General features: G+C 46.3%; 1 protein-coding gene across 1 annotated transcript; it reads right to left on the bottom strand.

Moving 5' to 3' along the window:
• Positions 1-6,366: 6,366 nt before the first annotated feature.
• LOC119949177 (probable E3 ubiquitin-protein ligase TRIML1) lies at positions 6,367-9,719 on the bottom strand. The gene is made up of 8 exons (XM_038770720.1): positions 9,312-9,719; positions 8,743-8,838; positions 8,564-8,643; positions 7,879-7,883; positions 7,768-7,790; positions 7,203-7,300; positions 6,958-7,094; positions 6,367-6,908 (listed from the first exon to the last, which is right to left on the bottom strand). The coding sequence occupies exons 1-8, from the start codon at positions 9,717-9,719 to the stop codon at positions 6,367-6,369; spliced, it is 1,389 nt and encodes a 462-aa protein (XP_038626648.1).
• Positions 9,720-13,502: the final 3,783 nt, after the last annotated feature.

Below are 13,502 nucleotides of genomic sequence, written 5' to 3' on the forward strand. Positions count from 1 at the left end.
GTTCCTAAGGAGAGAGGCCAAAGTAGCGTCACTATCCAGCCCTGAAAATGACCTTTTCTGAGGTTGAAAGGTTTAACTTCCAAGCGCTTAGTACAGTGCTCTGCACACAGTATGTGCTCAATAAATATGATTGAATGAATGAATGAACCTCATCTGTAAAATGGAGATTAAGGCTGTGAGTCCCACGTGTCCTACCTTGCATCTATCGTCATCATCATCAATTGTATTTATTGAGCGCTTACTGTGTGCACAGCACTGTACTAAACGCTTGGGAAGTACAAGTTGGTAACATATAGAGACAGTCCCTACCCAACAGTGGGCTCACAGTCTAAAAGGGGGAGACAGAGAACAAAACCAAACATACTAACAAAATAAAATAAATAGAATAGATATGTACAAGTAAAATAAATAAATAAATAAATAGAGTAATAAATATGTACAAACATATATACATATATACAGGTGCTGTGGGGAAGGGAAGGAGGTAAGATGGGGGTGATGGAGAGGGGGACGAGGGGGAGAGGAAGGAAGGGGCTCAGTCTGGGAAGGCCTCCTGGAGGAGGTGAGCTCTCAGTAGGGCCTTGAAGGGAGGAAGAGAGCTAGCTTGGCGGATGGGCAGAGGGAGGGCATTCCAGGCCCGGGGGATGTGGGCCGGGGGTCGATGGTGGGACAGGCGAGAACGAGGTACGGTGAGGAGATTAGCGGCAGAGGAGCGCAGGGTGCGGGGTGGGCTGTAGAAGGAGAAAAGGGAGGTGAGGTAGGAGGGGGCAAGGTGATGGAGAGCCTTGAAGCCCAGGGTGAGGAGTTTCTGCCTGATGCGCAGATTGATTGGTAGCCACTGGAGATTTTTGCATCTACCCCAGTGCTTGGTATGCACACATTGAAGTGCTTAACAAATGCCATAAAAAAAACCCAAAACAAAACAAAAAAAACCCTTGTTGGTCACCCGGTGGTCTTCAGCCTGCCATAGGGGAACAATTTACAATCTCACCCTGACCAACTGTAACATGCTGAAAGTCAGTCCTAGAATCCATATCCAGATCATATCCATCTGAAGAAGCAATGGTTAAAACATGACCAGTGAGTCTGAAGGACTTGGGTTCTAATCCTACTACATCACTTGTCTGCTCTGTGGCTTTGGGCAAATCACTTAACTTCTCTGGGCCTCAGTTACCTCATCTGTGAAATGGGGATTAAGACCTTGAGCCCCATGTGGGACATGGACTGTGTCCAACCTGATTACCTTGTTCCTACCCCAGCTCTTAGAACAGTGCCATACTTAAGCACTTTTCAAAGCCATAAAAAAATTAATGGGTGACTTCAATACAGTCCCGTTTAGTGGCCCTACCACAAAGACGTTTAAACCCATTCAGATGTCAAGCCCATTTTCACGCTATTACTTTTGCTGATGAAGGGTCCCTAAACACTCCCAGGTCAGCATGCGGAGATGAGCTTGGGGAGTTCAGAATAACGAAGTCGTAGGATTCATACCCAGAGGTTTACCTTCTAAAGGGGAGAAGCAAACATCAAAGCATTTTCATTATTGTCCAAATTAATAAACTGAACTGACATATTTACATAAAGCTAAGGAGGGTGCAAATATGTTCAGGAACACTAGAACTGAACTCTGGGTAAGTGAGACTAATACATCCCAAAACACTGACAAAACCTGATAAAGGTGAAGCCCTGTCTAATCAAAATTCCCACCAAATTTCAGAACAAGAAACAACAAGAAATGTTCCTAATCCTCAGTTTACTCCATTATAAATCTACAATCTCTAAATGGACCCTTCACCCAACCACCACTTTTCCCTCCCAACTCTGGACTACTTCTATTTGGGACTAGAAGCCCCAGACCTTATATAACCCTTTAGAAGGACATTGGAAAATTCACCTCAATGGCTTCTCGTTTCAGAATGCTTTCCTTTAGAACTTCTTCTGCCTTCCTTCGTGGATCTCTGCTGCAGAAATCTCAACAGACTCTCTCCACGGTATCTCCCTTTTATCTGGTTGCTGCATGTTCTCTCCTCCACATCCTGCGAACTCCTAACCCCTTTCAGGTTCTCTCCACGACTTGGGACTGAGTTATCAACTTGGATTTACACCTGGAAAGAGGTGGGTGACTTTAGGGTGCTCACCTTTCAAAAGGTTGATTTATTAGAGTTGAATTAATACCCAGTAAGGAACAGCAGAGCCAGCGTGTTAACACACTGGAAAAATCTGATAACGCCTCCTTTTGTTCTTTTGGAATTTACCACACCCTAGCTTTGATGAGAGTTTATCTCAAGCTTTGAGAATCTAGTAAATTTCAATCTTGTCCCCCTTTGCTCTGAGTCTTTTCAGACGGAAGCATCAGGATATATTTTTATTCCTTTCTTTTCACCTCAGATTGCGAGTAGGTAGCAGTCCATCCCTGCCCTCTACCATCCCGTTAGAAAACAGGTTGGTTTGCTTTATGTAGTAGATTTCAAAGGCATAGGTCGAATCCTCTTTTAATATTTTAGCATATTTTTACATTTAATTCACCTTTAGTTTGAATAAACATGGATAATAAACTGCACTCTATTACCACCTTCTAAAAATGTAAGGGTATTGAAGGTATATTTTTTCTAAAACATTTGAAAAATTAACGATTCAGGAGACAATGTTTTTCAGTTGAAATTATTAATTAGCTGCCATTTTTTTCTTACTGATCTAATTCATAATTTTAATTATTCATTCTCTCAATACAGCGTTTTAATTTCCTTATGTTGCTTTTCTTGTATGACATGGCCCAAATGTTAAGTGTACCGGTCACTTAGACAGATTTTATTTTAGGTTTCATTATTTTATTATTTATTCTCCTCCGGCAATCTGCAACTTTAAATCAGCTCTGGTCATTTTTTCAGAGTTTCTCGCACCACTGTCTTTTAGCATAGATGATTCCATTAACAAGAGGAAGTCCCTGTTAAGGTGAAAATGCATTAATTAAAAACACTTGGCAGTGGGTTAACACAGATAAATTTGTCTTTTTCACAGGTCGCTTAAAGTCACTCCCTTGGAAAACTCATTCACTCCCATACCAGCGTTATGCAGATGATTCCCAAATTTACCTCTCCAGCCCTGACCTCTCTCCTTCTCCTCAGTCTCGTATTTCACCTTGCTTTCAAGACATCTCTACTTGGATGTCCTACCAATACCTCTAACTTAACATGTCCGAAACAAAACTCCTCGCTTTCCCACCCAAATCCTATCCTCCCCCTGTCTTTGCCATCACTGTATACAATACCTCTCTCCTCCCTGCCTCACAGCCCACATCCTCTACTGATCTCTCTCATGCAACCTACATAATCAATTTGTCACCAAATCCTGTAGGTTCAACCTTCACAACATCGCTAAAATCCACTCTTTCCTCTCCATCCAAACTACTACTATGCTAATCGTAAGCACTTATCGTATTCCCCTCCTTGCTGACCTCCCTGCCTCCTGTTTTGCCCCCCTTCAGTCCATTCTTCACTCTGCTTTTGGGTTCGTCTAAAAAAAAGGTCCCCACTCCTCAAGTGGTTGTCCATCCACCTCCACATCAACCAGAAACTCCTTACCATTGGCTTTAAAGCTTTCAATCAGCTTGTCTCTTTCTACCTTAACTGTCTGTCTCTTTCCAGCAAGTGTTCACTAAATGCCATTGATTGATCGATTGATGGACATCACTTTTGGGGAGGGAGTGTGTACCGGACTGGGAGAACAGCATGAATGAAGTGATGGAAGATCTATAGAGCACTTGTGTGCAGAGCATTGTACTAAGTGCTTCGGAGAAAACTAACAATGTGTCCTCTGCCCTCAAGAAGCTTATCATTAGCAGGAGAGACAGACTCATATAAGTAGGTGCTTAAATACTCAATTATGCCAGACAATAGAAGTGCTACAAATGATTGTGAGTACACACGTGAGTATCTGGGGCTTAAGTACTGAGATAGTAGTTGTGGGGTATGACTTAGGCAGAAGAAAAGTTAATGCTGGAGGAGACGTGATTTCAGAGGAACTTTGAAGATGGGAAAAGCTGTGCTATGGCAGATTTGAAGGAATGAGGTACAGTTAGATCAGAGATGGGTAACCTTTTTTTGCAAAAGAGCCTAACAGAATGAAACCTTAGAGCAGTTGGTATGCAAAGTGCCATACAATTTACGACCCTCCATGTAACGTGTAAAACCATTATGTCACACTGTGTCTACATACATCGTCATATTGCACCAGGCACAGTGTGACATAATGATTTTGTATTAGGATCCCAAGAACATCATCATCAGTGGTGTTTGCTGAGTACCTACTGAGTGTGGAACATGGTGAGTTCCATGCCAGGTCTGTGATTGTGTCTGATCTGAGGCCCGCCCGCCCGCCATCACACTGCGCGGCCACCTCTGCTCCCGGAAGGATCCTCACCTCAGAGCGCCAGAGAGGCCCGCCATAGACGCCCGGGACTCCGTTCCCGAGAGGCCCGCCCGCCCGCCCGCCATCACACCGCGCGGCCCCGCTGCTCCCGGAAGGATCCTCACCTCAGAGCGCCAGAGAGGCCCGCCATAGACGCCCGGGACTCCGTTCCCGGGAGGCCCGCCCTCCCGCCATCACACCGCGTGGCCCCCGCTGCTCCCGGAAGGCCCCTCTCCTCAGAGCTCCGCCCTAGACTCCCCTTGCTTCCACCCACCACGACTTAAGCGACGTTCCTTGTAGTGCCCCCCAACCCCCCTTCCCGGTCCGGTCCTGACTGACTCTCCCCCCCACCCACCCCACCCCGGGAAAAAGGCCCTTGTTATCACCAACCTCATTCGCACCTACTCAGCCTTCCTGTCCCGCCATCGACCCCCGGCCCACGTCCTCCCCCTGGCCTGGAATGCCCTCCCTCTGCCCATCCGCCAAGCTAGCTCTCTTCCTCCCTTCAAGGCCCTACTGAGAGCTCACCTCCTCCAGGAGGCCTTCCCAGACTGAGCCCCTTCCTTCCTCTCCCCCTCTCCATCCCCCGCATCTTACCTCCTTCCCTTCCCCACAGCACCTGTATATATGTATATCATCATCATCATCATCATCATCAATCGTATTTATTGAGCGCTTACTATATGCAGAGCACTGTACTAAGCGCTTGGGAAGTACAAATTGGCAACATATAGAGACAGTCCCTACCCAACAGTGGGCTCACAGTCTAAAATGTATATATGTTTGTACATATTTATTACTCTATTTATTTATTTATTTTACTTGTACCTATCTATTCTATTTATTTTATTTTGTTAGTATGTTTGGTTTTGTTCTCTGTCTCCCCCTTCTAGACCGTGAGCCCACTGTTGGGTAGGGACTGTCTCTATATGTTGCCAATTTGTACTTTCCAAGCGCTTAGTACAGTGCTCTGCACACAGTAAGCGCTCAATAAATACGATTGATTGATCTGATTGAAGTAGTGTGGATCAGTGGAAAGAGTGCGGGCTAAGGAGTCAGAGGTCATGGGTTCAAATCCCAGCTCTGCCAATTGGCAGCTGTGTGACTTTGGGCAAGTCACTTAACTTCTCTGTGCCTCAGTTACCTCATCTGTAAAATGGGGATTAAGACTGTGAGCCCCCCGTGGGATAACCTGATCACCTTGTAACCTCCCCAGCGCTTAGAACAGTGCTTTGCACATAGTAAGCGCTTAATAAATGCCATCATTATTATCTGATTTGTATCGTATATCATTCATTCATAGTTATTAAGCGCTTACTGTGTGCTCTGTAGTAAGCACTTGGAAAGTACAATTCAGCAACAGAGACAATCCCTACCCAATAATGGGCTCATGGTCTAGAATAACCCCAGTGCTTAACAAATACTTAACAAATCTCACATTTTTCTAATTAATTGTATATACCTGTCTCCCGTGAATGGCATTCCTTCAGATCCTTTTCCATGTCACATGGCTAACTATGTTGGGAGGTTGGGGTGTTGGTGTTGTGGCTTCTGCGGGGGAGTGTATGTTGTAGATGAAAGGCAGTTGCCATCAACAGTTTCCTTTCACAATTAACCAATCAATCTACCTCTGAGAAAAGAGACAAAATTACCTGTGATAGTTTCTTTATAGATTTATTAGCTCATTGGACTCGGGACAGATTTGTGAACAATTGTGACCATGATCCAAGGAGATGTATCCACACTGCTAGGCAATAGCAATTATAGAATCACCAAAACTCAGAAGGAAAAGACAAAGCTGTGGCCCTGTCTCCTATAGTTGAAGGGGCTTAAACATCTTATATGAACATGATCCTGAAGGAAGTAACAGGATGAGAGGCCTGAGGGCTTGCCTAACTTGGGTAAAGGAAAAGAGGCACTGAAGGTTTGAATTCCTCAAGGATGGGTCACCAGGACTATTCAAAGAATGATGTCATTCACCGGGCAGATGGTAATTGGCTCTTGATCATGTTGCCCATACATGAGACATGGGGAGAAGATGGGTCGCACTGGTCCAGAGAAGCGGGTAGGGAGGAAGCTGTAGATGAGGTAGCTCTCTGTGGCATTGTAGAAGGAGAGGATTCCGGCTTCATAATCCAGGAACACCCCAACCCGGCGAACAGGCACCCTGTTACCAGGGAATGTAATGCAGGGACCGTCCCCATTTCCACTATGGGTGCTGAAAAGTGAGAATGTCTTCTCTTGCAAGAATCGCATGCGATGCTTTTGACCCCTAAACTCATAACTCACAGCCACCTCCCACTCTGCCTTGTCCCCCACTTCCACCTCCCAATAGTGCCGTCCTGATGTGAACGCTTGGGAGCCCAGGACGCTGGTACAGTTGTCAAATCTGTCTTGGTGGTTGGGCACATCGGGCGGGGTCTCCGCGATTCTCACACTTCTCCGATCCTGAGACACGATGACATATGGACTGGCTGTGCTTGGGTCCAGAGTTACATCCACTGCAGAGAAAATAAAAAAATTAGGGGAGGTCACACATATTATTCCTACGATATTCCAGAGGCTGAGAGGAGAACCTCACATCAGGAGTCTCAGAGTTAACTGAATCCATGGGCAGGTCCATGTTATTGGGGAAGAGAGAGAGTTCTCTTATGGTCTTTTTCTTAGGGCCTTCCAGGAACTCATTTCTGTCCTCAAAGCACATCTAGGCTGTCTGGATTGCTGAGCCAATTAGAGGTCTTTTAATACTTTGGGATGTGAACTACACAATCAAGAGCAGCTGGGCTCCCACTCACCGGCATGTTTGCTGAGCATTTCCCTTATCCCAGGGATAGAGCACACACTCAGCTCCAAAGAGCAGGCTTCTGGCCATTGCTGCAGCATGGCTGAACTCCTGGAAAAGAACACAGAGTCAGCTACAAACCTTGCATCACACAACTTCTCCCAACCCCTCTCCCACCCCCCCAAACACACACCACCCAATCACACCATGCCCCTAAATAGCAGGACAGACTCAAGGACCCCCAGGCTTATACTATCATCCACACGGACTCCATTGCTTCTCATGAGAAGCAGCATGGCTCAGTGGAAAGAGCCTGGGTTTTGAAGTCAGAGATCAGGGGTTCAAATCCCGGCTCTGCCAACTGTCAGCTGTGTGACTTTGGGCAAGTCACTTAACTTCTGTGCCTCAGTGACCTCATCTGTAAAATGGGGATTAAGACTGTGAGCCCTCTGTGGGACAACCTGATCGTCTTGTAACCTCCCCAGCACTTAGAACAGTGCTTTGCACATAGTAAGTGCTTAATAAATGCCATCATCATCATCATGTGAGCCACAGTGGGGCCCAGAAAACATACGTACCTGAACAATGTTCCTCTCACATCCTAAGAAAGAAGACAGAGGGTTAGTACAGGGTCCATTGATCCCTTCCTTTCCTTCAGTTTTCTATAATGTGGTTCTCCGTGGGGTCACCACATCTTTTCATGGCGCAAGAGCTAAATTCCCTGATAATTTAATTTCCTTTTCTATCTTACTGCCAGCCTCTCACCCTTGTCCTGCCTCTGGCCTGGAACATCCTCTCTCTTCCTATCCAATAATTACTCAAAAGCCTTATTGAAGCTTCTCCTTGACTAAGCCCTCATTTCCCACTCCCTTCTGTGTCACCCTGATTTGCTTCCTTTATTCATCCCTCCCTCAGCCCCGCAACACTTATGCATGCATCCATAATTTATTTATATTAATGTCTGTCTCCCCCTCTGAGACTGTGAGCTCGTTGTGGTCAGGGAATGTGTCTACCAACTCCATTGTATTATACTCTCCCCCATGTAAGACAGGGACTGTGTCCAACCTGATTAACTTGTATCTACCCCAGTGCTTAGAACAGTGCTTGGCACATAGTAAGCACATAGTAAGCGCTTAACAGCTACCAGAATTATTATTTTCTCTCAGTGTCTTCTCTTGCCCATGTCCCAGATTCTCTCTCATTCTTATTTCCTGGACCCTCACCTGCAGCAATGCCACGTCCTCTCCTTGGCATTTCTCTTCCATCTCGGTGATTAGGAACTGCAGGTTGCGGTTCTGTTGGGACAGTCTCTCCTCATTCTGAAGCAGTTTCTGCTGATTGGCTACTTCCTCCTCCTCCAATCTCTTAAGTTGCTTTTCTTCCTCCTCATCCAGGAATTGGTGCATTTTCTCAAATTCAATCACGATATTCTGTCTCCAAATCTGTATTTCCTCCTGCCAGAACAAGGATTGCAATGGAACGGTTAAGCAAGCTGAAGTTGGCACCCCGCCATGATAAGGTGGGACACAGAGCAGACAAGACTAAGCACTTACCTTCCACGTTCTAATTTTTTTCCTCTCTTTGGACAGCAGTGCCTGAACTTGCTCCATTTCTTTCCATAAATGATTAAGAAGCTCCTGGAATGTTCCCTGTAAAAGAAAGCCATCTTGAATCACTTAGGGAAGTCTCTGATTCTGATCTGTATAATTTCGGGATGAGTGTGAAGATGGAAAGTTAATGAGCCCCAGAGAAATGACACTCGGAAGGAATCTCCCTGTGCCTCTCACCCAGAAATCAAGGAGCTCTTTGATATCTGGGAGAGCGGCATAGGGAGAGTCCCGCGAGTTCCTCCTTCAGCCTGGAACACCCTCCCTCCGCCAGGCTACAGCTCAGCTCTCCCGGTCTTCAAAGTTGTCCTGAAATCCCTACTCTTCCAGGAAGCCTTCCCCATCAAATCAAATCAAGCCAAGATCAAGTTGTGACAAGCCAATAACCACCATTAGCACTTCTGCATTTCATTGCCAACCTTAGAACTTAAGTATACAGGTAGATTCAAATGAATATTTATTTATTCAGCTATTTGTCCTGACAATATGTTATCTGCATAGCTCAGACAACTTACCCTGTAGAAGTCAGCCGAATCCTCAATGGGATACACACTGTGATCTCTGTGAGCCTCAGAATTGAAACATGACACACAGATTAGACTTCCATCCTGCTGGCAGAACAGCTTTAGGGCCTGCTGGTGCCTCCCGCATAGTCCCTCTCCAGTCGAATTCTTAAGTAGGCGGGGTCTGAGCTGTTTCCCAATTATTGCCAGCTTCTTCAGACGCAGATTGATCTGGAAATCTTTCAGATCACAGGCCCCACGGCACTCTGGACAGGAGAAGGATGTCTGGGTGTCCTCCCAACACTTGAGGAGACACAGATGGCAGAAACTGTGTCCACAGCTGATGGTCACGGGGTCAATGAAGTAATCCATGCAGACAGAGCAGGTCAGCTCTTCCTGGAGATCGTTTGCCAGATCCATGGTCACCAGGTTCCTAAAGAGAGATGTAAAAGTCACTGTCTAGTTGGGAAGGAAGGCTCTTTTCACAGATGGGAACTTGGGAGTCATACACTGACCTTCCTCCTGCCCAACAGAACAGAGTCAACTGTTCTCCTTGGCACGCAGCTATGTCCCTCAGCAGAGGGGAGAATGCCCCCTTCAAGGGCTGGACAAGACAGGAGTGAATTCAATGGTCTTTGGCAATTGAACTGGGTTGTTTCTCCTTGAGAAAACTGATCAGTTTCCCTTCCATTAGGCTCCATCTTGACTCGTTCCCCAGTTTTTTGCTACATCCAGGTTGGATTAATTAGGGATTTTGGGGGCTGCAGCCCCTCACCCTGTGATATTGGGCAGAGGCGAGGGGAAGCCAATGCCTAAAGCCACTCCAGATAGTAACTCCACACCCCCTAACCTTCTAATATTCCAGTTTCTTAGAATATTCTAAAATAGAGCCCAATCTAAACCTTACTAAGATTTAACTATAAAGTGTCAGGTGGTAAACCTTCTAATGCTCGATCTGATCTCTGGTGCTGAGGCCTAGATGCCCCCTCCCATATCCTTTTGATGGCAGGAGTCTAGGGAAGTCAAAGGGAAAAGAGTGCAAGAGAGGAAAGCAGTGGTAGAGAGACTAGCTCCCAGGTTGGAGACTGTGGGACAGTGAAATAATTACATTGCCCCGTATTCAGAATGATGCAATGATGGGCCACAAGAGGGGCCCCCCAAATCAAATAGGCCTGGGAGTACATGGGGATTTTAATCCCGTTCTGACCGTGACCCATTTTCTACACGACTTCTACCCCCTTTTCCTCTTCACTTCCTGCTGTCTCCCTCTGCAAACTTCTTTCTCTTGTCCTACCACTGATCACCTCCCATTGCCGTCCATGAACCAACCGCCCACCTGCTCTGACCCTGCAATCCTCTGCAAGGTCAGAGCCATTTCCCAAGATCAGACCCATGGTACCAGCAGTAGAGGCCCATGAATCATTCTTAGATAAGGGATTTCTGCGGAGGGTTACTCACACGGATGACTTCTCTGATGACAAATGCTTCTTTCGGGGTCTTCAGCTTTATCTTTCTGCTCCCTGTAGCTCAAATTCCCAAAGCTAAACGGCACTCCTTTTTAAACACCCTTTGTGTCTCCCGAGTCTTCACCCTCTTCCCTTCTATAAAGTGTGAACTCTCCCAGTTCCCTGTATGTGGATCCCAGTTAGCAGAGTTAACACCTGCAAAGCATAAGTGCTTAGTACAGTGCTCTGCACACAGTAATGATGCCCCCCGCCCCCCCCCCCCCCCCCCATGCACCATGGAAAGGTTGCAGATATTGTTTGAATGTACGTGGTCCTGTCGCCATATTTGGTATGGGCCTTAGACCCTGCAGCCCACTGGCTGGGTCCAGGAACCAAACCACATAAGGAGATAGACTCCTCCCAACTCTCCAGATCTGCACCAATCCAGTCCCCACTGTTTTCAAATCTACCAATCACTGTGATCAGCAACAGCAGTATATAAGCCCGCTGTAGCGGGCACTCGGGGCCTTTTCCCTTAAGGAAATGAGCCCGCCGGGTGCGTTACCCCCTATTTGGTCTTCGGCCTTACCAATAAAACTTTATTAAAACTTTCGGCAGTCACATGCTGTCTAATTCTTTAGTCGCCCGGCGACTTGGTGGCCATCTGGAACAACTGCCGCCATCAGTAAGTGCTCAATAAATATGATTGAATGAATTAAATGTACCAGGCGTTCACATCGCCGAGTCCAAGGAAATAATCTTTACTCTCTCTATTGAGCTGGCACATTCTACACTGCCAACAGGCTCCCAAATTATTCAGTTTGCTTTTGAGTGCCTCCCCACCTCTTAGAACAGCCAGAGCTCTCAGTGGGTTTCTGTCCCACCCTAGGTAGGCTACGGGAGTTCTCAAACGCCTTCATACCCATCAGTACCAATTGATCATATTTATTGTGCACTTACTGTGTGCACAGCACTGTACTAAGCCCTTGGGAGAGCACAATATAACAGAGTTGATAGATTTGCTGCCCACAACGAGTTTAACCGACTAGAGGGGGAGACAGATATTAATATAAATTGCAGAGCTGAGGGAGGGGTGAATAAAAGGTGCAAAGACAAGGGCAAAATCCAAGTACAGAGTGTTGGGGGACTAGACATAAAATATATTATTTCCTGCCTCAAGGAATTTACAATCCCATAGGGAGTTGACAGAAAGAAAATGTGGCTATGGTTTGTGGAGCATTTTAATACTGTTCTAGGTGCTTGGGATTTTACAAACAACATATCATTAATAGATAGACCCTGTCCAAAAGGAGTTTACAATTTAGAAGGAAAGACAAAAACAGAAAAATAGCTCTGAAACACTTTTGCACTCCCTGAAAAGTCAAGTAGGATTAAGATGGAGTACAGTCGTGACTTTTGGAGAGGGCAATTTCAGTGGACTGGAGTGGGTGGAAGCTGAACTGCAGGCGCTAAAGGAGGGAATTGGAGGAGAGGCAGCAGTGAAGGCGGAAGGTGTAAACAACTTGTTCGATGTATTTGGTCAGGAATGGTAAGAGGGAGATGGAGGAGGAGTTGGGAAGTGAAGTGGGATCTAGAGAGGGTTTGGTGGCAAGCTGAATATGTCAGTTGAATGGGAGGGATGAGTAAGGGTAATGGCAAGGATTGTGAGACAGGGAAGATAGTGGTATAATCTACACTGATGGGAAAGTCAGGGGAGGAGGGCATTTGGGTGCGAAGATGAGGAGCTCTGTTTTGGACATGTTAACTTTGAGGTGTTGGTGGGACATCCAAGTAGAGATGTTCTGAAGGCAGGAGGAAATCAGCGTGGTTTAGTGGAAAGAGCACAGTCTTGGGAGTTGGAAGAAGTGGGTTCTAATTCCTGCTCTGCCACTTATCTGCTGTGTGACCTTGGGCAAGCCAACTAACTTCTCTGTGCCTGTTACCTCATCTGTAAAATGGGGATTAAGACTGTGAGCCCCACGTGGGACAACCTGATTATCTTGTATCTACCCCAGTGCTAAGAACAGTGCTTGGCACATGTAAACGCTAACAAATTCCATAGTTATTATGATTATTACTATTACTAAATGTGAGACTGAAGAAGAGAGAGGGGTTGGGGCTGGAAAGGTAGATTTGGGAATCATCTGTATGGAGATGGCAATTGAATCTGTGGAACCAGATGAGTTCTCCTTGAGTGTAGGTGGAGAATACAGGGCACCCAGAACTGAACCTTGAGGGATTGCCCAGTCGAGGAAGGGGAAGAGCCAGGGAAAAGGATCGAATTTAGAGGGCAGGGGAAAGGAGAGAATTTGGGGAGAGGAAGTGGAGGCAGGGGGTGTAAACAACTTCAAGGGGTTTGGAAAAGGAATTTTAGGCCAGAGATGGGGCGATAACTGGAGGATGCCCTGGGGTCACGGGAAGGTTTTATCAGGACAAGAGATACCCAGGCATGTTTGAAAGCAGTGGAGAGCCATTGGAGAGTGAGCAGTTGAAGATGGCTGTCAGGAAGGGTTGAAGGGAGGGTGCAAGTGTTTTAATAAGGTGCAAAGGGAATGGGGTCCAAAGGCACAGGTTGACTAGATTTTAAGAGGAATTGGGAGATACTGCCGAGGTGGATGGGAGAATCAAAGAAGGGGCAGGAGGAGGGTGGGACTGGAGAGATACAGGGGAGATTTTAGGAAGCTCATGTCTGCTAATTTCCATTTTATTGATAGAAATAGGTGTCGAGGTCATTTGTGTGTCCTAGCACAGCAGCCCC

This window comes from Tachyglossus aculeatus, chromosome X2 (assembly GCF_015852505.1).
Source record: "Tachyglossus aculeatus isolate mTacAcu1 chromosome X2, mTacAcu1.pri, whole genome shotgun sequence".
Taxonomy (NCBI): domain Eukaryota; kingdom Metazoa; phylum Chordata; class Mammalia; order Monotremata; family Tachyglossidae; genus Tachyglossus; species Tachyglossus aculeatus.

Coding starts and splice junctions, on each gene's coding strand:
- LOC119949177 (XM_038770720.1), bottom strand. CDS start 9,719: ATGGATCTGGCAAACGATCTCCAGGAAGAGCTGACCTGCTCTGTCTGC. Junction 7,301..7,767: donor GTGAGAGGAACATTGTTCAG/GTACGTATGTTT, acceptor GTTCTTTTCCAG/GAGTTCAGCCATGCTGCAGC. Junction 7,095..7,202: donor AATGCTCAGCAAACATGCCG/GTGAGTGGGAGC, acceptor CTTTGAGGACAG/AAATGAGTTCCTGGAAGGCC.